The sequence below is a fragment of the Arvicola amphibius genome, chromosome 5 (genome assembly GCF_903992535.2).
Source record: "Arvicola amphibius chromosome 5, mArvAmp1.2, whole genome shotgun sequence".
NCBI classification, from domain to species: Eukaryota; Metazoa; Chordata; class Mammalia; order Rodentia; family Cricetidae; genus Arvicola; species Arvicola amphibius.
This window is the reverse complement of record NC_052051.1, coordinates 53,742,534-53,766,753: the sequence shown is the minus strand read 5'-3', so window position 1 is coordinate 53,766,753 and position 24,220 is coordinate 53,742,534. Positions and strand designations below refer to the sequence as shown.

General features: G+C 41.9%; 1 protein-coding gene across 1 annotated transcript; it reads right to left on the bottom strand.

Moving 5' to 3' along the window:
- Positions 1-10,239: 10,239 nt before the first annotated feature.
- On the bottom strand, positions 10,240-10,737 carry LOC119815606 (NADH dehydrogenase [ubiquinone] 1 alpha subcomplex subunit 7-like). Its single transcript, XM_038331809.1, has one exon. It carries the CDS (start codon positions 10,702-10,704, stop codon positions 10,363-10,365), a length of 342 nt encoding a protein of 113 aa, XP_038187737.1. The 5' UTR covers positions 10,705-10,737; the 3' UTR covers positions 10,240-10,362.
- Positions 10,738-24,220: the final 13,483 nt, after the last annotated feature.

Genomic DNA, 24,220 nt, shown 5'->3' with positions numbered 1-24,220 from the left:
GCTACCCAGTACTGAGTGAACACATTTACATAATTGGTGTCAAGGGTCTAAAGCGGAAGCAGAGGGGGCTACAGCTTGATGGGCCTGATTATTCTCTCCATCTTCAGATCCTTTTAGGGTGGGCTATCTCATTGTTGTGCATACCTCCTCGAAGTCTCCCTGTCCTAGTGAGGCTGTGTTTACGTTTTTACGCGGTTAGACCCTTTCATTGTTTAGCGTATGCGTAGTTAAACAGGTGCTCCCATTGCGGCAGAGTTTTCATGCTTTTCAGCATTTCTTTAAGGAACCGTTCGCCCTCAAAGCCCTTGGAGTCTGCTGTACTCAACAACCGATTCATCTGCTGGAAGGCTAATCTAGAGAATTCTAGCAAATTTTTCAGAAGTCAGACCCCTGCAGTAAATATGGCCTTCAGAGTTTAGCCACGTCAGGGCCAACTCTCTCAATCAGGGACAGCTACCTGCAAGGAACAAAATCCCATGCAAACTTGCGTGAGCATGGAGGGCAGGTGCTCTTGTTTAAAAGCTGGGTGCATCAGAGGAAACAAGCATGGTAGGACAGCCGGGTTTCACAAGGGACTTGACATGGGATTACGTCATCTTCTGGGCTCTGTGATGTCTTCTGACTTCTCTGAAGATTGACCTCCTTGGTGGAAAATGGTAACCCTACCCCAACCCTTCACACTCTCTGACTCTTCTGCCTAACAGAAACTAGCAGAGGAATCCACATCCCAGTGTTAAATTCCCAGGAAAGAAAAAGTAATTAACTTACTTAAGTCTGATGTATGTCTCTCTCTTAGTCAATTATATGGACACTGGGTTACTTTCCCCAGGTAAGAAATCATGTGCAATGTGATAAGGGATCTCAGCATTTTGTTGTCATTCTCTGGAATGAGAGCCAGTTTATACCAACAAGTGCAACCAAGCCAACCCACAAAGCATACGCGCTGCACAGCATACGTGCTGCAAAGCATACACACTGCAAAGCATACACACTGCAAAGCATATGCGCTGCACAGAATACGCGCTGCACAGCATATGCGCTGCACAGCATACATGCTGCACAGCATACGTGCTGCAAAGCATACGTGCTGCAAAGTATACGTGATGCAAAGCATGTTGCACATGATACATACCTACTTTTTGTCAATTAAACAGAAAAGGAAATTAGAGCTAATGAGCTACAGATGAGCTTGGGTTTAAGTCCTCTGAGCCCCACACTTTGTGCGTCTCTGCATCTCAAGTCTACCCTTGTCTCTACTAATAAGGTTAAATACTTTTTAATTATTTTATCTGTCAAAAATCATCAGCAAAGTGAATGGGTCAGTTGTGAGCAACTGTCAACTGTACAGCTGACACTGACTCTCTACTTCACGGAGAGAATTTCCTGGAAATTTTCTCATCGTTGCTTCAAGGAATTTCACACATTGTCTACAGATATCTCCACGCTTGCCCTTAATTTAGGTGCTCGGTGACCAAAAATAACATCAGGAAACCTGATCTACACCTTCAAGTGAGTGTCTTCAAGAAAGCGAGTCACACTCAATGCTGCTCTACTGTGAACGTGTATAAAAGACAAATCAAGAGTGATATCTTGGTTAATTAGCACATGATAGTTTTGACATACTAACTGAAAATTGGGTCACTTCATTAAAATACAGCCATGTTATTGTCCATTGCAAGTGGCATTTCGGGGGGGGGGGGGTAGTGATTCCTCCCATGCCAGCTTCAGCCATGATAAGCTCTTGCTATTGTGGTTTGCCAGGACCTATTTCAATGCTGAGGAAAAAAAGACCTCATAATGATTCCTAATGTCTAATTTTTAACTTTTCAGAAATAAACTTTAGCTGGGCAACAGTGGCACACGCCTTTAATCCCAGCACTCAAGAGACAGAGGCAGGCGGACCTCTGTGAGTTCGAGACCAGCCTGGTCTACAGAGCAAGTTCTAGGACAACCAGGGCTACACAGAGAAACCTTGTCTCAGAAAAAAAATCATTTATTTTATGTGTATGGGTGTTTTGCCTGCCTGTACGTATGTGCACCACTTGCATGCCTGGTGCCCTCAGAGGCCAGAAGGGCATCGGATCCCTTGGGACTGGAGTAACCGATGGCTTGTAAGCCGTCACATGGGTGCCAGGAGTGTAACCCTGGACCTATGAAAATGCATCCAGTACTCTTAACTGCTAAGCAACCTTCCAATCCCTTCATTTTCAACCTTTCCCATGCATGCGAAAGTACCCCTCTGGCGTCTCAAGAGTCTCCAAATACAGAAGATAAAGAATGTGGCTGAATAGCTTTTAAACTCATCCAATAAGAATTTAGAGCTTAGCAGCTGAAGACAGAGATGACTTCCAAAGTGCAGCTGTGCAGAAAATGCTGACTGTGGGTTCTAGGCCAGGAATAGCCATAGCCATTTGTTTTTCCCTTCCTATGTTTTCCAAATGAGTCATAAAAGACGCTGTGCATTCGAACAATGTGTCATGAGATGGGAGCCATGAAAGAAGGAAAATGGACATAGCTGTCTCTTCTTGATGAAGCCGGCTCTTTAGCGTCTTGTGTGAGGGCAGAATAACCCACAGAAAAGAGAAATGAGTCTACTTCATGTCAGGCACGCCTGGAGCTCTGGGCTATGTCCCTGCTCTTCATGTGGATCCTCAACCTTGCCAAAACAGGGCTGCTAGCCTTTGAGAACACTGGACCGAGAACACTGAGGGCTTCTTAGACCTCCTGTAGATTAGAAACACCTGGGGGTTAAAAAACAAAAAGTGTGCAGGGGCTGGAGATATGACTCAGCAATTAAGAGCACTCACTATTCTTGCAAAGGATCCAGGTCTGATTCCCAGCAACCAGATGTCGGCTCTCAACTGCCTATAACCCCAGTTCCAGGGATCCAACACATGATGCTCCTGCACACATGATGCACACAATCTCATGAAGACTCACATAAAAATTACATATATGTGTGTATATATGTATATATATGGATATATATCTTTTTTTACATCTTTTATGAGTCTCTGTGTGTGTGATTCTGGGAGCATATGCCACAGACGTATGGGTGCCCACAGAGGCCAGAAGAAGGTGTTGGATGCCCCCAGAACTGGTGTCACAGAGGGTTGGGGGGCATTTGATGTGGGTGCTTGGAACCAAACTTGGATCCTCTAGAAGAGCAGCAAATGCTTTTTAACATTAAACCATTTTTTTCAGCCTATAATATATAAATATTTTTAAAAGACTTGTAGATTCTACCAGTTAATTTAGGATCTGAGAAGTATGGTTGGATATCACTGTTTTTAAAAACACACCAGGAAATTTGAGTGAATCACCATTATACCCCAGATTTATTAATCGGCTCATTATAGATCAATGCTTCTGAATCCTTATTTCACTATCATCCATTAAAGGAGCCTGTTTAGACTTTTGTGCCTCATCTCTCCCACCCCAAAGCTGAATGCAGATATGTATCTGGTCATGTAGTGTACATATATCCATGTTTTGGACATATAGAGATATGGCTTTCCCCCTCTAAGGAGCAGTTTCCCTCCACGGGAGCGATAGTGAGCCCGCTTACAAGGTATGTCTGAACGGCCGCCACAGCCCCACATCAGCACTTTAGCACACAGAGGTTTGCATTTCACCTGCACAGCTTGTGCACTCATCAGCAGAGCTATTCTGAGTTGTCTTCTAGACTGCTGGGTCATCGCTAAACTGTTAGAACAGAGGGAAAGGGAACAGGAGTCCCAGCACGCAGGACACTAAAGTAGGGGGTGGCAAGCGCAGGCTCGGATTGCATGGCACGACATTGTCTCAAAAACAAACAAAGGCGCAACAAAACACAAAGTAAACCTGGAAGGGAGGACACCTGGAAGAGCACTCTCTTCCTCTCAAAGCTTTTTGCCATGGGACCCTCCAGAGAGGCTGCCCACCTTCCAAAGTGCACGTTTCCACCAAACTGGGCATCAGGTCTCCCGGAAGCCACCTCCACGGCGACAGGAGATGGCTAGGTTTCTGGGTAGCTCGCTACCCACTGTTTTCTTCACTCTGTCCCTGACCTATTTCTTAAAGTCTCTCTCCACAGACACAGCTCTGCCGTCCTGTTTCCCTTCATGAGTCAGGCATCTGGCTTTGACCTGACATTTCAGTATCGGGAACCGATCGTGACACCAAGGTGACAGCTTAAATCTTCATCAGTGACCCTGGACTGTGAGGACAGTGCAGGCCTTGGGGAAAGGTTGCTGAGGAGTAAGCAATGCTGCCACCTCGTGGAAGGCGATAGTTACATTCTCTGATGAAGAAATGGCTAACAAAGAACAAAAGAACTTCACGGAGTAGGGATTGCAGCAGGGCCCAGAAATATAGCTATTCGGTAATTTGTATAGTTTGATTTTCTGTCACTTTTATGAGTGAATGTCATTCTAAAGTAAGTTTATTCCATTAGTAAACAAATGAAATTTCGAAGAGAACGCCCAAGGTTTTTGAGATATTTGATTAACATTTGTCCTGACTCCACCCAGAATTAGCTATATAATTTTCATAATTCAAATTTGTGTTTCCTTCTTAGTAAAATGTGGGCTGTGATGATATTTAAATGACAATTGTTTCTTTATTATCTTTCCATTAAATTTTACTCAACCTTCATTATCAGATATAGAAACTCTTCTCTCTTCTATAGGTGACTAACTATACGACAGAAAGCAAGTGGAAGCCTTTAGCTGTGAAGTTTAAAATGAGGCAGGGTTCCAGAGGTAAGCCGTGTCCTCTGGTCACGACAAGAGAGCTACCCTTAGGAACTCACAGCAGCTCTTCTTGCCTGCTCAACAAGAAACAATGGCTCAGCAATTGAGAGCAGTTTCTCCTCCAGAGGACCAGGTTGATTGTGGCTCACAACCAGCCCAGTTCTGGGGATATAATAGTCTCTCCGACTGCTGTGGAGGCACCTGGCACATGCATGATGCACAGACATACATGTAGGCAAAACAAACATAAAATAAAATAAATGAATAAATCTAGTTTTAAAAAAATTAAAGACCTGCCCAAGATCAAGCCAGCAAACCATGTAGCATGGAGGGGAAAAGGTTCGTGAGCCCCCACCCTTAACTGAGGAGCTATGGATGACTGGGGGCTCCTGGGACGGAGAGAGCCAATTAACTTTAATGATGTGGTCCCCAGTAGATCCCCTAGTAGTCGGCCCCACACACAAGTTGCCCAAATTGGACCCAATGGGTTATTTGAAAGAAAAGGAGGAGGAAAAGAAGGCAAAATGGGGGAGCGTAGGGAGCAGATCTGGGAAGAGTTAGAGGGAGCAGTGAAGGGAGAATATGATCAAAACCAATTGTATGAAATTCTCTAAGAATAATAACAATATTTTTACAGCCAAGGTAAGGCCATTCTAACCCCATAATTATTTTTATTAATAGATTTTTTTTTCTTTTTTCTTTTTTTGGTTTTTCGAGACAGGGTTTCTCTGCAGCTTTTTTAGAGCCTGGCCTGGAACTAGCTCTTGTAGACCAGGCTGGCCTCGAACTCACAGAGATCCGCCTGCCTCTGCCTCCCGAGTATTAATAGATTTTTTTAAAGCTGTATGCGTATGGGTGGTTTGCCTGAACATGCGTCTGTGTATCTCTTGCCTGCCTGGTACCCATGGAGGCCAGAAGACGATGCCAGAAGCCTTGGTGCGTAATTCAAAGTTACAAAGTCAAACATGTGTCCTCAGTTTCTCCCGTGTGCTTGGCCCACCTAGATACTGAATGGTATGTGAAGAATTGAAACTCCAGGATCGCTCCTGTTACTTGTACACGACTAGAGTAATAGACCATGCTAACGAGCTCATGTAAGATAATTGCGCGTAATGACTGAAGTAAATACATACTGTCCCCGTTCAGTTTTGTCAGCTTGACCCAGCCAGAGTCACGGAGGAATCTCAACTGAGGAAATGCCTCCATCAGATTGCCTGTAGACAAGCCTGTGGGGGCATTTTCATGATTGCTAATTGATGGATCCTCCCTTCCCACCCCACCTCACCCCCACCTACTAGGGTCAGTGCCATCCGTGGACAGGTGGTTGTGGGTGCTATAAAAGAAAAAAATAAGCAGGCAGAGCAAGCCAGTAAGCAGCACTCTTCCATGGCTGGTCTCTGCTTCAGTCCCATAGTCTGGGCTCCTGCCTGCTCCATGTTGAATTTACAACTAGCTGGAAACTGAAATAAACCCTTTGCTCCCATGTTGCCTTTGGTCAGTGCTGTCACATCACAATAGAAACCTAGCTAAGACCCAGGCTAACTGGAATGTTAAGGTTTCATACGTGGGGAGAGCTGTGTGAAGCTATAGAAGACGATAGCTGAACGCATACGTCAATCTGGAATGACTCTGAAATGAGAAAGGTTTGAGTATTTCATGATTGAGAATATGATTAAAACAGGACTTACAATGAGAGCAGGAGTGTGTGTGAGAGAAGATGTGTAAGAAATTTGAGTTTCTGAGAAGTATTGTTTAGAAGAAATGTTGGATCAGCAGAGAGCAAACTGTGGATGATCTTGACAAGAGCCTTGGATGCTATAGTGGTAGAGAGATCATTCTCATAGGCTTTAAAGGGGAACAAACTCTCGGGCCTCATGTATGCTAATGCATGCTCTACCTCTGAGCTATCGCCAACCCCATAATTCTTACTTCGTTTCATGTATTATTTCACGTTTGTTAAATGACTATCACTATACCAGGCTCCAACCCAGGCAAATGCAGAATTAATAGAACTCAATGAGCATTTGTGGATAAGAAATTCATGAATGAGAGGCTGGAGAGACGCCTCAGCCATTCACAGCCTTGGCTGCTTCTCCAAAGTTCCTGGGTTCATTCACTCTACCCTTTTGGGGATCCAAGACACATTTTCGCTTAAACTTTGGACTTCAGGTGGCTCTGGGAAAGTCATTCTAAAACTTATTCCCTTCGTTAGGAAAAACGAGTTTTCTGAAATTGTGAGATGGTTATCATTACACAAGGAGATGAGTCTCTTGCCTTCAACAGCTACTCCATTAATCCCATCGATGAAAAGGTTATTAATCCCATCAATGAAAAGGTTATTAAAACCATTGATGAAAAGGCAAATAGCCCCTCTAACCAATCAGCAGACTTTGCAACTTGAATCGTTGTTGCATGCTAGTATACGGTAGTTTAGAAAACATTGTATGGCTTTCAAGGAAAATAACTTGATTCTGCCAAATTTTTTTTAATACAGGCAAAGTTTTCATTTTATGACAGAAAAACAAATTGAAAGGCCGTGCATACTACCACTCAATCCTGTGTTTCCTGAATGAACAGAGTTTTAGAAATGAGAATTTCTCCAAGGAAATACATTAATCTGGTTGTATTTTTTTTTTTTTTTTTTTTTTTTTTTTTTGCTTGTACATTTCAATTGTTCATTGTTCTTCTTTGCCTGGGCTTTTCTATGCAGTCATTAAAAAAATACTTCTTCAAAACCATTTTCAAATAAGAAGAAAGGATACAGGACTCAAGCTATGATGTAGAGATGATTCTATTCCATTTAGCTACAACTTCAGTATTAACTAGAATCTTTTTCATTGTGTGACACTGTGGTGGTTTGAAAGAGAAATGTCCCCCCTTAGGTTCGCACAGTTAAACACTTGGTCCCCAGTTGGTGTAGGTGTTTTGCAAGGCTATAGAACCTTTAGGAGGTATAGCCCTGTTGAAGGAAGTGCCACTTGGGGTAGGGATTAGAGTGTTTATTAACTCACCCTACTTCCTTTCTGCTTCCTGTGTATAGTAAGAAGTGATAAGTAAGCCTCTTGTTCCTCCCACAATGCCTGCTTGTTGCCATGTCTCCCCACACGTATGACCTCACTCTTAGGAACAGTGAACTAGAATACACCTTTCTTCTATAAGTTGGTCATAGTATTGTATCACAGGAACAGAAAAGTAACTAATTCAGACGTTGAAACCAGAAGAGTGGGGAGGTTGTGAAGAAAGCAAACATGTTGGGTTTTGGAGGATAACTCAGGAACTTTTGAACTAAAACCACTGGCTGCTGTACACAGAGCTTAGCAGGCTGTTGACAAGCTGTTCTTGTAGGAGCTATGAGAGCCGAGGTTGTGTTTTATAATTAATTGCTGTGCCTAAGAGATCCATAAAACAAAAATTGCCTCTAACCTGTAAGTCTCTTGCCCAAGGACAGGTACTTACTGTAATGCTGGAGACTTGTTTATGTAAGATGACAAATCACCACATGTTTTCACTCCCCTTAGCAAGTTTGACACAAATACATCGGATATGCTGATCACATATAGGCAGGAAATACATCAGGATGTATGCTTGCCCCTGGTTGGATATAGGCAGGAGGTGCACAGGCAGGAAATACATCAGGATGTATGCTTGCCCCTAATTGCCCATAAGCAAGAGGTAAACAGGCAGGAAGTACATCAGGACATAACACTTGCCCCTGATTTGACCTGGTGGGAAATATGAAGTTTTATGAGTTGGCCTTTGTAAGCCTTTGCAAAATGTGACTCGTTGCCATTGGAAACCCCAGAATGGTCCTGGCCAGAGTCCATCATCCTGGCCAGTATTCATTTAAAGCTTGCTTCAAATTTGGCTCAAAATTGTGGTAGTGGTCTTACTCTTGCCTGGTAGGAGTAACAGGGCCCGAGAGAGAGCAGTGTTGTAATTCGCACGGTGTATGCCTTTGTCGTGGGGCTTCAGGGGGAGAAAGGACTCTTAAAAAGTGCTCTAGAGGACATGCAGGTGGATTTTAGCAAAGAATCTGATGATATCTGCCTGGGCTAGGGCTTGCTTGAGGATAAAATTTTAAATTAATGGACAATTTTCTTTGTCAAAGGAAATTTCAACACAGCCTATGGTGGTTTAAAGAAGAAATGCCCCTGCCATCATAAGTCTAGATATTGGAATACTTGATGGCGCTGTTTGGGGCAGTTCTGAGGAGATACAGATTTACTGAAGGAAGAATGTTGTGGGGGGGCATTGAGAGCTCATAACCTTGCCACACTTCCAGTTTCTTCTCTCTGCTCCCTATGTGTTGGTAGACATATAATCTCTAAGCTTTCTCTCCTATGTGGTGATAGACATATAATCTCTTAGCTTTCTCTCCTATGTGGTGATAGACATATAACCTCTTAGCTTTCTCTCCTATGTGGTGGTAGACATATAATCTCTTAGCTTCCTGCTCCTGCTGTCTGATACCATACCTCCCTGACCATTATGGATACTTCCTCCGGAACTCTAAGCTCCAGAAACCTCTTCCTTCCGTAAGCTACTTGTGGTCATGGTGCCCTATCGCAGCAACAGAAAGGTGACTGAGACAGGTTAGTACCAGGCCCAGGGGTGGGGCAGTTGCTGTATAGAACCTGACCTTTTCTTTTCTTTTCTTTTCTTTTCTGAGGAATGTGAAAACTTAGGAACTTTAGAATAGAAAGGTGGTTGAATACTGTAAGCAGAATTTAGAGGGCCATTCTCGCAGAAGCCTGGAAGACAGCAGTGCTAAGAGCAACGCAGCCTGTGGAAGGCTGATTCAAGAGGTTTCCAAAGAAGTAACACTATCAATAGGCTAGAGACCATTTGTGGGGTAAAATTTCGCAAAGACTCTGTTCAGTTGGAACTTCCAGCTCACATCTACACGATCCTGGAAGTCCCATTCCTCTCTCTCTCTCTCTCTCTCTCTCTCTCTCTCTCTCTCTCTCTCTCTCTCTCCCTCCCTCCCTCCCTCCCAAACTCCACCCTCTCAGAAAGTCTCCAAATAAAGGAAAGAGACCAAAAAGCCCAGTTCTGAATTCTTGGCAGCTACTGCAGCTTCCTCCCCTGAAGATGCTTAGCCACCCAAGTGACCACATAAAGTACTCAGTTTTTGACCATACTTGGGCACAAACCCAGCTTGTAGTGGACAGGTAATCACCCCTCACCTACAATCTGTAAAGTCTCCCTGATTTTGTTTGTGGGTACAGCTTCTCTGGACACCATCTCTGGGACTGGAGAACTCCCTGGAAGTTGCTTTGCTGTTGTTAAACTTTTTCAGTTCAGTTTGATTTGGCTGACTGTGTCAGTGGAGAAACCTATGGAGGGAGGGCAGAAAACCTATTAGACTCTAGCTGCTTTCTGTTCATGTCCCAAGAACTTGCCTGCAGCTAAATTAGAAAGTAATAGCATAATTTCTTTAGTAAAGGAGCTTTTGAGACAGCATAAGATTGAATCTATGCTGTGGTTATTCCTTTTTTTTTTTTTTTTTTGGAAATAATGTGAGCTCTGTATTTGTTATAAATTAGGTCACACTCTTTCCAGAGGAAATCCAAGGAGGAAAAGCAGTCGGATGACTCTGGGGGACCAGACAAAGTAGCCTTGGGCAGTGTCATAGGTATGGCTGGTCCTTGGACAGCTCCCACCTCTTCATTGGAGGAGCGGGCGTCACTGCCTTCTTCTCAGTGGCTGCCACAGCTGAGCTCTCAGCTGTCTTGCCCGAAACCAGAGCCTTCTGTGAAGACATGATGACTGATGGAGGCACAACTTCCCGCCGGCTATCACGAGTGCAGTAGTAATTGTTAGACAGCTTGTGACTGGGGCCCACAGGGAGCTTAGGAGGTGGCTGGGTCCGCTTGGCGATCTCCTGGTAGCGCAACTGCAGCTTCGCCTGAAGGTCTTGCCCAGACGCCCAGTTCCGCAGCTTCTGGATGGTGCGAGTAGCGGACGCCATGTTTCTTCCGCTCCAAAGGACGCTGGTGACGACTCTGCCCCCGCTGTGGTTATTCCTAATAATGATTGTGTAGATCTACAATGAAAAAGCAACTGGAGAAGAAAGAAATACAAAATGTATAGTTTGGAGAGGAGAAGAGAACTAGGAAGCCTAGAGTTGCGGTCAAGATGTTGGAAATGCTAGAGCTGAGACACATCTGCAGAGGAGAGCTTCGCACAGGAGGGCAGGTACTGCTGGAGACAAAGCTAGAAGGATGGAGCCCCCTAAGCCCCAGATGCCAGACACAGAACTATAGGATTCAGCATTTTCCCCACTGGGTTTCCATCTCACTTTGGTCCAGTCTTTCCTCCCTGCGTCCCTATTCTTCCATTTTATAATGGGAATGTATTCTGTGTCATTACATTGATAGTATATAAATTATATTTTGGTTTTATAGAGGGGCCACAGTTAAGAGACTGCCTTGAGTTTCAAAGAGACTTTGGACTTCTGAATGGTGTTGAAACTGTTAAAGACTATGGGGACTTTTGAAATTGAACTAAATGCATTTTATATCATGAGATGTAAATGGATCCAGGGGTCCAAATGAGTTCGTCTGAATGAGAAAGGTCCTCCATATGCTCATATAATTGAACACGTGGTCCCCAGTTGGTGATGCTGTTTTGGAAGGTTATGGATGTTCTGGTGGAAGCTTTACCCCAGACCCTGGCATCCATATACCCAAAGAGTCTAGAATGTTCTGGTGAAAGTTCCACCCCAAACTCCCTCTTCCATCTCTCTCCAAACCCTACCACTTCTCAGAAAAACAAAACAAAACAAAACAAAACAAAAAAACACTATACAATGACCCCCTCCTCCAGAGATGCTCAAAACTATGCCCACAGGGTATTTAAACTGCTCCCCAGAAAGCAGACACGTGGTTTTCTGGTCTTCCTTTCCCATCTCCTCTCTGGGGGAGGGGGCTCTGGAAAATCATCTGGGAGCATTTTATCCATTAAACCTGGGCTTTTTCTAATTTGGTTTGATTTGTTCTGATTTGGATTGTTGCATCAGTGGAGAGGTTTATCAGGGTGCAGAAACTTTTCAATGGAATCTCTAGGAGGTTTACCCTTGCTGGGGGAAGTGCTGTTTGTTCCGCCAGATGAAAATAAGAACACTATCACAATTTTTGAGGCAAGTTTTATTAGGTGCTAGCCAGGATGGTAGACACTGGCCAGGACCATACCTGGGATTACCAGAGAGTGGCCCTGAGTTACATTAGTCCAGTGTTATAAAGGCAAAACTTACGAGGCTACGTACTTTCTACTTTCATCCAATGGGGTAAACATACATCCTGATGTACTTCCTGCCTACATACACACTTCTACATGTGATCAAGTACATCCTGTGCAGTTGTTGTTTACAAAAGTAAAATAATATGTCTTGCTATTGTCGATGAGCAGTAGTCCTCAGCGTTCTAGGAAGTTATCCGTCCTTGGGCAAATGAGGCATACAGCTTAGAGATATTTTTGTTTTATAGATCTCTTGAGCTCGGAAACTTAAACTTAAAACACAACTTTAGTACATCACTGGGGGGGTGGGCTTTGAGGGTTTATAACTTCACTCTACTTCCTGCTTGTCCTCTCTGCTTCCTATGTGTGTAAAGAGGGACCAGCAAGCTTCCTACTCTTGCTGCCATGCCTTCCTTCCTGCTGCCGAGTCTTCTGAGTGCTGTGCCTTTCCCATCATTATGGACTCTGGACACAAAAATTAAAGTGAACTTTCCTTCTATAAATTGTCATGTTATTCAATCATAGCAATAGAAAAGCAACTGACACAAATAGTTAACTCCTTGTCTTAGGGTTTCTATTGATGTGAAGAGACACCATGACCATGGCAACTCTTATAAAGAAAAAACATTTAATTGGGGTGGCTTACCTTTTCAGAGGTTTAGTGCATTGTCATCATGGTTTGACATGGTGGCATGCAGGCACACATGGTGTTGGAAAAGGAGCTGAAAGTCATACATCTTGACCCTCAGGCAACAGGAAGTGGTCTGAGACCCTGGGCACGGCTTGAGCATATATAAGGCCTCAAAGCCCACCCCCACAGTGACACACTTACTCCAACAAGGCCACACCTCCTAATAGTGTCCCTCCCTATGAGCTTATGGTTGCTAATTTCATTCAAACCACCACACACTTCTTTTATTAAAAGTTCATCTAAAATGCATGGCTCCATGATGCAAATGTTTTTACTGCTTTCAGGAGGGTAAACAGATTTAGAGAACTTGGGTAATTTGCCCTAAACTTTAACAACAAAAAGAAAAAAAAACAGAAGATAAGTGTCATCTACTTAGTTCCTCCCTCTTCTTTTTGTAGTATATTTATCATGCTTTGACCTTTCAGGGTAATTATGGAAAATTGTAGTGCTTGCATAACAAGAATAAGGAAAGAAAAAAGTTAAAATGCCAACTCAGTAACCGACAAGCATTTAGCTAGAAACAGTATCTATGTCATAAAATTGGAAAGTAAAGAAATGCTAGAGGGGAAAAGAGAAAAAGAAAGGAAAGGAGGTAAAGAGAGAAGAAGAAAAGGAGGGAGGGAGAAATGAAGAAAGAAATTAATAGGGGTACATCAGAAGAACTCAGAGGCCATGTTGGGGGGTGTCTTAGATTTATAATCCTGTTGCTTCTTAAGAAAACAGAAGGCAGCCGGGCGGTGGTGGCGCACGCCTTTAATCCCAGCACTCGGGAGGCAGAGGCAGGCGGATCTCTGTGAGTTCGAGGCCAGCCTGGTCTACAAGAGCTAGTTCCAGGACAGGCTCTAAAAAAGCTGCAGAGAAACCCTGTCTCGAAAAGCCAAAAAAAAATAAAGAAAAAGAAAGAAAACAGAAGGCAAACTGACAAAGATCAATAGAGCTACTTCCAGTTGGGTCTCAGTGGGGTGAGAGTTCCAACTCTCGGGTACATATGGGTACCCAAAGAGACCATAATTAGGTGTTTGATTACTTGAGCCAGAGCTACAGAGAGCTGTGAGCCCTCTGGGAAAGTGTTTTAACTGCTGAGACCTGTGTTACAATTTCATAGAAAAAATTTCAAGGAAATAAACATAAGGGTTGCAGGAGAATTGCCCATCTGGGCAATCCAGTGTGCCAATAAAGCAACCTTGAATCAAGGCAGCATGTGATAGCATCACCTTGCAGCCACTAGCAGTGGTGTGATTGCTGACCAGAGCATACTCTTCCAGCTGCTGCTGCATTGCAAGGCTGGTCATGGCACAGTCACTCAGCAGCTTGTGGTGGTGGCAGATGCAATAAGAGTCTGAACCCCAAGTAGGTCTCAAGGCAGCTGAGCTGGCCTGTGTTGGCAGTCCAGGAAGAAAGGCCTGCATGGTGGGAAGTAAGGATATGGGCCAGTGGTGGGGTGGTTAACCCCAGTGGAGTCTGAGGTCAGGAGCTGGCAGCAGCTGAAGGCTGCTGTAGAAAAGCTGCAACGAACTCTTATATTGGGTGCATGCTTATGATGCAGCTTTGATAGGAGAAGTAATGTCTAGAAATTTTAAGAAAAATCAATATGTCAGGTGTTTTAGTTGTGGTCAACAAGGTCATCTAAAAGGGATTGTAGGCAAGGCATTTCTAGAATCAATTTTTTTCTGAAGATAATCCAAACATAAGGACCCAGCCTTCTGGATTATGTAGAAGGTGTGGCAAAGGACTAATTCACTGGACTAATGAGATCAACAAGGAAGAGGCAAGGTAACACTTTGCCATCAGGAAACACCTTGGGGGGGACCTCTATCAGACTCCAGTGTCAAATTTTGTTCAATCATTCCCTGTCAACATGGGGAAAAACCCTCCACAAAGCAATTAAAGATCTAATGTCTGTTTTTTAAAACCACACAGCTCTGAATAACAGAACAGCTTCAATAGATAAAATAAAAATCTCAGGAGAGACCGTAAAACAAGTATTTTACTAAACTTCTAAAAATTATCAGAGACCAAAGGTAAAAATACATATAAATGGCATCAAAATGGAGGGTTTGCTAGACACAGGGACAGATGTAATAATAATTTCACCAAAATCTTGGCATCCAAACTGTCTTCTTCAGAAGGTAAATGTTCAGTTCCTAGGGATTGGGACTTTATATCAGGTTAAAAAAACAAAGGAGGGGGAACAAGATGGGTTGAGTGTATAGGGCCAGAAGGGCAGATAAGAAAATTAAAACCATATGTGGCTAACATAACAATGAATGTATGGGGGCATGATTTGTAGCAGCAGTGGAAAATAGAGATTAACATTCCTCCAGTCTTAGAAACAAACCATAAAATAAAGAATATCCTGAGGGAAATATTAAAAAAGTATTACCAAGAATGGTCACAGACTGTTCAGGTTGTACACAAGCAGGACACAACTGCTGCTGATCGTTAACCAACAATGCTACCTTTAAAACGGTTGACTCACAAACCTGTCTGGGTGGAACAATGGCCTTTGACATCAGAAAAATTACAGACATTAGAACAACTGGTACAGGAGCAGTTAAATGCTCAAAATATTGAAGAATTTACCAGTCCTTGTAATTCTCCTATATTTGTTATTAAAAAGAAATCTGAAAAAAATGGAGAATGTTAGCAGATTTAAGGTATAAAACGTAAGAATATTGGGAGCACTGTTCTGTTTTTGTCTTTTCAGGAGAATAAAAATATCCAACTAAGGAATCTAAAGACCACCAGTCAAATGAGATATCTGAAGAAGGATGAATAATCCAGCAAAAATACCCAAAGAAAAGAGTAAATTTGGCCTAATGGCATAGCACACTTCCAATAGGATAAAATCTCATAAATCTTCCCAAATGTTTGTTTCTACTCTTCTCTACAGGCAAATGGTCTTTCTGTAGTCCCAATTCAATTAAAAATTAAAGCTGGTTTTTATACTTGGAGCATGGCTCTCTCCTTCTCTAAACCTAAGCATACTTGTTAAAGGAAAATCCAAAATCTCTGTCTCATGTCAGAAGAGCCACCCGGCATGGTACAGAAGAAGAACCAAAATTAGAGACCATTCTATTGCCATTAATCTTATAATATTTTGATTTTATTTTTACTCTTTAAAGCTTTTCTTTAGGTATAAATATTTAGGATAATAAAGAAATACATGTTATTAGTTATCTATAATAATCAAACTTATAGTCATGTTAGGTATGTTTTTAAGGTCATACAGAGATATGCTTTAGATAGATTTTAGTCAGTTGTTTCTCTCCCACCTGCCAGTTCCCAAATAATCTCTCAGAGGCTTAATATAAATTATAAATGCTCAGCTAATAGCTCAGGCTTATTACTAACTAGCTTTTACATTTTAAGTTAACCCATATTCCTTATTTATGCTCTACCACATGACAGTACCTTTATTAGCACAGTACATTTATCTTCTCATCCCTCTGACTGGCAAATCCTTACCCTTCTCCTTCCCCACATTCTTATATTGATCATTCTGCCTATACTTCCTGCCTTGTTACTGGCCAATCAGTGTTTTATTAAACCAATTTGAGTGACAAATCTTTACAGTGTACAGGTAAATTATTTCACAGCAATAGATAGGTGATCTTTAAACATATCAAAGACCTATAGAATATGGCATTTAAAATGCTTTAATAACATAAGGCCTTTCATGACAGTCAGGCATGTCTGTTCCTGGCAGCACCCATCTACTTCATAAAAGGAGAATGGGCAATGCTCATCAAAGAGCCCTCCTTACAGTATTTGCTTTTATTGTGTTAAAGTTTTATTGTGTCATTTGGGCAAGAAATTGCTCTTGCATTGAATGCTGACCATATGCTGTACAAACTGGAGAAGCAGAACTCAAAGGAATAAGACTGCTAAATTTTGCCAAGATAAGGAAGGACAGTCCTTCAAAATTCCTAATTCACAGAAAAGTCTGTCAGATATTCTGGGCCTGTAGGCCAAATGTCCCAACATGCAGAAGAACCTTGGGTGAGTGTCCAGGCAGCCAACTGTTTCTGTCATTTCTCATAGTTTTGGAAGTTGCTTGCTCTGTACTTCCTGTATACTCAGGTAATATTGTGTCCTCAGATCTCTGATGGGGTTGAAGACAGTTATACTTATAGTTTTCCTTAGTCATGATAGAAAATAAATTAGGCACAAAACTTGGACTCACCAAGATAAGATAGATAATAGAGTATTTTCTCTGAATTTGCCAAATACTAGTGGATTGGACATTGTGAATGCATTTTTTATTTGATAATTGTTCTTATTGTATATAGTTTTGCATTGTTAAAATTAAAGCCATTCTTTTGGTTGACCTGGATTAGACATAAAGTTCTTGTAGGACTTCAGAGGGCTGAGAGGGGACAGGATGAGAGGAGAAGGAATTTCAAGTGACTTCTGCTATGGGTGGTGGGGAAATGTGGAGACAGGGTCAGCCAATCACTCTACTTCCCTAGTGTTTTTCAGGTGTTTAATCTTAAATTCTGACGCCCAAGTTTTTTTTTATTATACTAAAATAAATCAGGTAATTGCTACATCTGGAAGTTTCACATAGGTTTGTTTAAGTTATCATAACTGTGTGAAGTCTCTTCCTGAGAAACAAACACCTCCTCTAGCTTTCCCTTCACCCAGCATGGGATTCCTGAGGAAGTTTTAATTATTTGGGATCCAATGTTTTCAACTGTCTGGTAGTCAAATAGATAGCATTTTTGTGTCTTTCATTAAAATATTGCTTTTTCTGACAGAGTGTGTATAGCCAGAGGTTGGCCTTAAAAGGCACAAAATGGGTAAAATGGTAATCATCCGGTCTGCAAATATGTAAGGATAGTATTATATCAACTCAAGGCATATAATAAATATTCATGAGTTTATGCTGAAATAAATAATTAAATAAACAATAAGTGGGAAGGAAGAAGCAATTATTGCTTAGAGAAGAATTATAATTAATAATAAAACAATCCCAGCTTGTTAAGGCTTACAGAGTCCTAATAAGTTTATAACAATATCATATTACCCAAATGATCATGGTTAACAATCATTAGAAATTAAACAAGTCAATTTTCATGATCCTCTGATTGGAAGCAATGAGAGGGGCATACTACCTTTCTTTTTATGTAAAATACAGAAAAATTGTAAGATCAGTCTAATAATAAGAAAACAGATAAATCCAAACTGAAGTACATTCTGCAAGATTCCTAGTTACTGTAATTGAAAACTGTCAAGGTCTTGAAAGACAAGGTATGATTGAAGAACTGTCAGAGATGACGGGAATCTAAAGACATTCAAAAGTTAGTTAAGCATGGCACTTGAGGAACACAGTTGGGAGGTTCAGAGAAAGTTCAGGGTCGTTGTGATCTAGAAAGTGAATTCCAGCTCCAGGCTGCATATCAACACCCTGTCTTAAAAACAGCAAACAGCAAAGCAAAATAAAACAGAATAAAGAAAAACCCAAGGAACTGGAGACATAGCTCAGAAGAAAGGTCTTCTTCTAGAGGACATAAACTTAATTCCCAGTACCCACATCAGGTGGCTTACAACTCCAGGGCCAAGAGATTTGGCCTCCTCAGTCACCCACACAGATGCGGAAACCATTCATATGCAGAGACATGTAAGTAAAACAAAAATAAATCTTCAAAGTTAAAAAAGGGTCAGAGACATGGCTTAGGGGTAAGGGTGCTTGCTGCCAAGCCTGATGACCTGAGTTCAATCTCCAGAATCTACATGCTGGAAAGGAGAGAACCCACTCCTATGAGTTGTCCTCTGATAACTGTGACATGTACACCTCCCAAAATTTATTATTTGTAAAACAAAACAAAAGAAGAAATGTGAAAACTGAATGTAATGTAAGATCCTACCTTGAATCCTACAACAGAATATTAGTGAAAAATTACGATAATCCAAATCAAATGTGTGTCTTAGTAATAATGTTTCACTAACATTAACATTTCCTAGTTTTGCTAAGCATACTATGGTTAATCAATCATGACATTAATATCGAGATAACCTAAGTAAACAATAGATAAGATCTCTTATATTATTTTTGGAACTGTTTCATAATTCTAAAATTATTTTAAAAGTAATAGAATTATTAAAAATTAAAATTGTATATAAATAATACAAAAATTAGACTCTCTGCTTTCTAAGTGTGAACTGTGCCTTCTAGAAAATTCTATTATTTAAAAATTATTTCTTTTCTGTGTATGGGCATTTTGCTTGAAGTTGTGTGTGTGCACCACTTGTGTGCCTGGTGCCTAAGCAGTCCAGAAGAGGACGTTGGATCTCCTGGGTCTGCAGCGACAGAAGGCTGTGAGCTGCCATGTAGTTGCTAAGAACTGAACCTAAGTCCTCTGGAAGAGCAGCCAGTACTCTGAACCACTGAGCCATCTCTCCAGTCATCTATCAGGTTTAGTATTCAGAGACCCTGTGGTGGTTCTGAAAAAAATGGCCTCTGGAGGGAGTGGCACTATTAGGATTGCAGCCCTGTAGATTAGGTGTGGTCTTGTTGGAGGAAGTATGTCGCTATGGAGGTGGACTTGGAGGTCTCATATATATATACTCAAGATACCTCCCAGTGTCTCAGATCACTTCCTGTTACCTAGGAAGATGTAAGTAGGACTCTCAGCTACTTCTCCAGCAGCATGTCTGCCTGCATACTGCCATATTTCCAGTCATCATGCTTCCTGCCCTGCTGATAATGGACTAAACCCCTGAACTGTAAGCAAGCCAGTACAATGAAACGTTTTTCCTTTACAAGAGTTGTCGTGGTCACGGTGTCTCTTTACAGCAGGAGAAACCTAACTAAGACAAATCCTTTCCTTTTTAGGCTGGACCATGACCATGAGGGTTCTGCCCAGAGGACCTGAGTTCAATTCCCAGCACCCACATCATGTGGTTGACAACTACCTATAACTCCAGCTTCAGAGGGATCTGACACCTCTGTCCTTTGTGGACACCTGAACTCATATGCACAGGTGTACACACTTTAATGCAATTCAATCTAAAAAATGAAGTTGTCATTTTAATAACCGGTATGGTGGCACATGCCTGTAATCCCAGCAGGTGGGAGGTGAAGACAGGAAGAACCAAAGAGTTCTAGGCCAGCCTCAACTATAAGGTCAAGCTCAAGGTCACCATGTGCTACCTTTTGAGTCACTGTCTCAAGCAAAAAAATAAAAAATAAAACTCACTTCAGAAAGACAAATACTATTAGGCCACAAACTCCTTGAGCGGGATCCATATATTTATGTTCTTTATGCTAGACAAGTAAATACAAGCAAGTGCCTTTGAGTTCCCTATGCTATGTACATATCTATTACACACACACACACACGTGTGTGTGTGTGTGTGTGTGTGTGTGTGTGTTCTTAATGGTGAAGCAAAAGACTATAATTATAGAGGCATACATGTTCCTAAAACTGAAGTGCAAAATACAGAAATGACACATCTCATGGATGAAATGAGCATGTTATATGAGCTCAGATGCTGAAAAACCTTTCATTTCTTTCTTCTTTGATGAACTTTGGGGCCATTTGATAGAGAACATTTGTCTTTGTCACCTGGTGGCAGGATCGAAGTAGCAGCAGTGGGTAACTGACAGTTCACCTCCCTCCCATGTTGCACCTTCCCCCAAGTATTAAATCTGAATTCCCCATGTACCCCTAAAAGAGCATCCATAGGATGGCTCATGTGAGCTGACAGCAGCCGTGGAGTGACGAAAAGGGAAGTTCTGGAGCAGGAAATAGCAACCTGACTTTCACACACCCACTTCGTGCATAGGAAATGGGAGAGAAATGAATACCAGAGACTGTGATTTTCTCACACTTGCCGAATGACAGACAGGAAAGGACAAATGGGAGAGGATCCGATGGGAGCTGTCTTTATCTTTCCTTTACCTGTATCCTCTTCATATGAATGTGTATGTCTATAGAGAGATGGGAAGAGAAGCTAGAATAAATGCGTGGAAGGGACCATCTGCCTCTTACAGATATACACAACAGTTATCTGCAGAAGTGAAGATAACATTGAGACAAAAATGCCTGCTTGCCAGTTTTCCTAAATATATATATTCACAAATTTCATAGCATTAATGAACTGCAAAATAAGCACACATTGAAGCTGAGTACAGCTGTCTATAATAAATTTGAAAATGTTTTAGTTGAATATTAAGCAAATAATGTAAACTGGGGATGTCAAATTTTTCAAAATGCTTAAATAAAAAGCCAGCAAGCATGAGAAGAGAAGGAAACTGTGTTTTGGAGGTCAGATGTTAGATTTGTGGGTATTTATTATGACCTTAGAGTTAAACATATAGCATATATGTCTTACAAGTTCAAAATATATGTTCCTAAGACAGATCTGGTACTCTTCACAGGTAGTCTCAACCACTCAGTAAGCTGAGGCAGGAGGATCTCAGGTTCGAAGTTTGTGTGTATGTGTGTGTGTGTGTATGCATACTTATGTGTGCAAATGCATATATGTGTGTGTGCACTTGTAAAGGACAGTGGTTCAATGTCAGGTATCTTCCTTGATCACTACTCAATCTTATTTTTAAAGACAGGGCCTCCCACTGTCTGGAGTTTACCAGCTCAGCTAGGCTGCCTGTCCAGAAGCTCCGGAGACCTGCCTGTTTCTGCCTCTCCAGCCCTGGGCTTACAGGTATGCACCAGTTGTTTCTGTGGGTACTAGAAATTTGAACTTTATTGATTGAGTCATTTCCCAGCCCTTGTTTGTTTTGGGGGGCAGGGTCTTGCTCTGTCTTCCTGGTTTGCCTTGAACACACCATATCAGTGATCCTGCTCTCAAACTTGTGACCCCTTTGCTTGCTTCTGCCTCTCAAATATTCTGAAGTGTACCACCACATCAAGCCCTGCAAAACTGGTTGCATCTTAGACCTGCCCTTGCTCTCAGATAATTTAGAAAATCCTAAGAAAACATGTTGAACCATCAACACAGAAAGAAAGAAAATAAGGAAGGAAGGAAGGAAGGAAGGAAGGAAGGAAGGAAGGAAGGAAGGAAGGGAGGAAGGAAGGAAAAAGAAAGAAGAGGTAAAGAGAGAAGGAAGAAAGGAAGAATATTATGAGCTCTCTCTCTCTCCTCTCTCTCTCTCTCTCTCTCTCTCTCTCTCTCTCTTTCTCTCTCTTTGAGACAGGGCTTCTCTGTAGCTTTGGAGCCTGTCCTGGAACTAGCTCTTGTAGACCAGGTCTCGAACTCACAGAGATCCGCCTGCCTCTGCCTCCCAAGTGCTGGGATTAAAGGCATGCCCCACCAATGCCCAGTGAGTTTTCTCTTCTATACTTAGCCTATTTACAAAAGTTTGATCCTCATAAAGTAGATGTTTTTATTACAGGCAGAGGCAGGCTTATTATTAACTAGCTCTTACAGCTTAAATTAACCCATAATTCTTGTCTATGTTTAACATGTGGCTTGATACCTTTTCACAGTGAAACAATCTCATCTTGCTTCCTCTGTGTCTGGCTTGTAACTGTGTCTCTGCCTTTCCTCTTCCCAGAATTCTCTTAGTCTGGCTGCCCTACCTATACTTCCTGCCTGGCTACTGACCAATCAGCATTTTATTAAACTAATACTAGTAGCAAACCTTTACAGTGTACAAAAGCTTTATCCCACAACACCTCACTTATGTTTCATAGTAGAAGAGATAACAGAAAGACATTCTGCCAGCTGTGTTCTGGAAATGGAGACATGAAGAAAGAACATGAGGGTTTGGTACTTTGCTGGATTTGGAGGAGAAGAAGTCAGGCATCATTGGAATTGGAAGAGAATAGTCAGATATCTACAAGCCTCTCCAAGGCTCAGGGACTCTTTGAGAAGAAGGAAATGGAAAGAATAGAAGAACCAGAGGAAAGGGTGGAAGTATTATACAGGACTATCCTCTGAGCTATCAAATAATCACCATCTCGGGGCATTCAACTGGGCTGGCTTGCAAGCGATCATCGCAGTTTGGCTTCTTGACTGTATACATCCCTTTGTGGAGGAGTAGGGAGTGTCACCCTCACCTGAACTGCTAACCACTCCCTACCACCTATGCAACTCTGCCCTGACTATGCATGGCCTCTGGGAGGAGCACTCTGTCTAGCAGCTACTGGAAAGCCAACGTTCCTGTTGGGTAAAGACTTTCTGGTGGGGCCTAGGATGGGGAGGAGTGCCTACACTCCAGTTAATAGTTCACAACCTAGGCCCTGTAATTAATTCCAATAAATTCATTAGCTCCCCTAAGTGGATTTTGGTAGAATTTTGCATTGGTGTATTGTTGGGACCTTCAGGGGTAGACATTGCTTATGTCTCCTAGGGGAAGGGATTTGTAGCAACACATCCTAAAATGTAGATCTGAGCAATGTTAATTTTGGTGACTGTCTATTCTCACCTCTTGAGTGTGCTGCACTTCATTCTATCTTAAACCCTGCCTATCTTCTATATCCCCACAAGTATCTCATCTAAATTCTTTTGACAGAGATCTTAGTGACACAATTGTGGGGCCCCAGTAGAGAAGTTTGAGACCTAACACTGGTCATCAAAAGAAGTCCAAACCAAGACTCCCCTGACATCTCCAGACTAGAAGTTACTCTATGTAATGTTAATGACATAAAGAGTAAATACATAATGTGATGAATTCATATGAGAGAATGCCATACAGCAACACTAACCAACAGGCTACATCTACATATGATCCCGTGAGTGAGTCTCAAAAACACAATGTCGAAAAAAAGAAACTAGATACAAAGGGATACGTGATGCTCCCTCTCATTTGCGGAAAGTTAAAACAAAAAGGGCAAAATCAGTCCCTGGTGTTCAAGAGTATGCACTTAGAAAAGGCAACATCAGAACTGCCAACATCAACATCAGGAACAAAAGAATGTGGTGATGGGGAGGGCTGCAGTCATGTTCCTTCTCCGGACTAAATGTTTAAGGTATGTGTACTTTCTGACAGCTTGCTGATGATCTACTTTTGTCTTGTTCAGTCTTCTGATTATAAATCCTATTTCACGATAAAAAAGATTTCACAAAGGGGGGAAAACATTAGACTCTTATTTCTACTCAATTTCCCTGCCAAGGGGAAAAGACAGTTGGTGCTTCTGTATTGACCAAATAGGATACAAAGGTAAAGAGCAGAGTTCCTCCCTCAAGAAGCTTGCTATTTTATTGCCGAGCATTGGTGGCACACACCTTTAATCCCAGCACTCAAGAGTCTGTGAGTTCGAAGCCAGCCTGGTCTACAAGAGCTAGTTCCAGGACAACTAGGACTATTACACAGAGAAACCAAAAAAAGAAAAAAGAAAATGGAAGGAAGGAAGGAAGAAAGGAAAGAAGGAAGAAACTAAGTTACCCAAAGTAGAATCTAGCTAATGGAATACTGCGTCTAACAGTACTGGAAGATAAACAGTGAATTAACCTAGCTTGTTAGAAAAGTTTGTACTAGAGTTGAAGTGCGGGACAGCTGATAAATGTTCCTGCTAACCGTAGTTCAACCTTGACCTCCGATCAGGCTCTATTTCCATAACAAAAAGAAAGATGGCTCAGGGGCTAA

Excerpts from the sequence above, each read along its gene's own strand:
- LOC119815606 (XM_038331809.1), bottom strand. The coding sequence starts at position 10,704 with ATGGCGTCCGCTACTCGCACCATCCAGAAGCTGCGGAACTGGGCGTCT.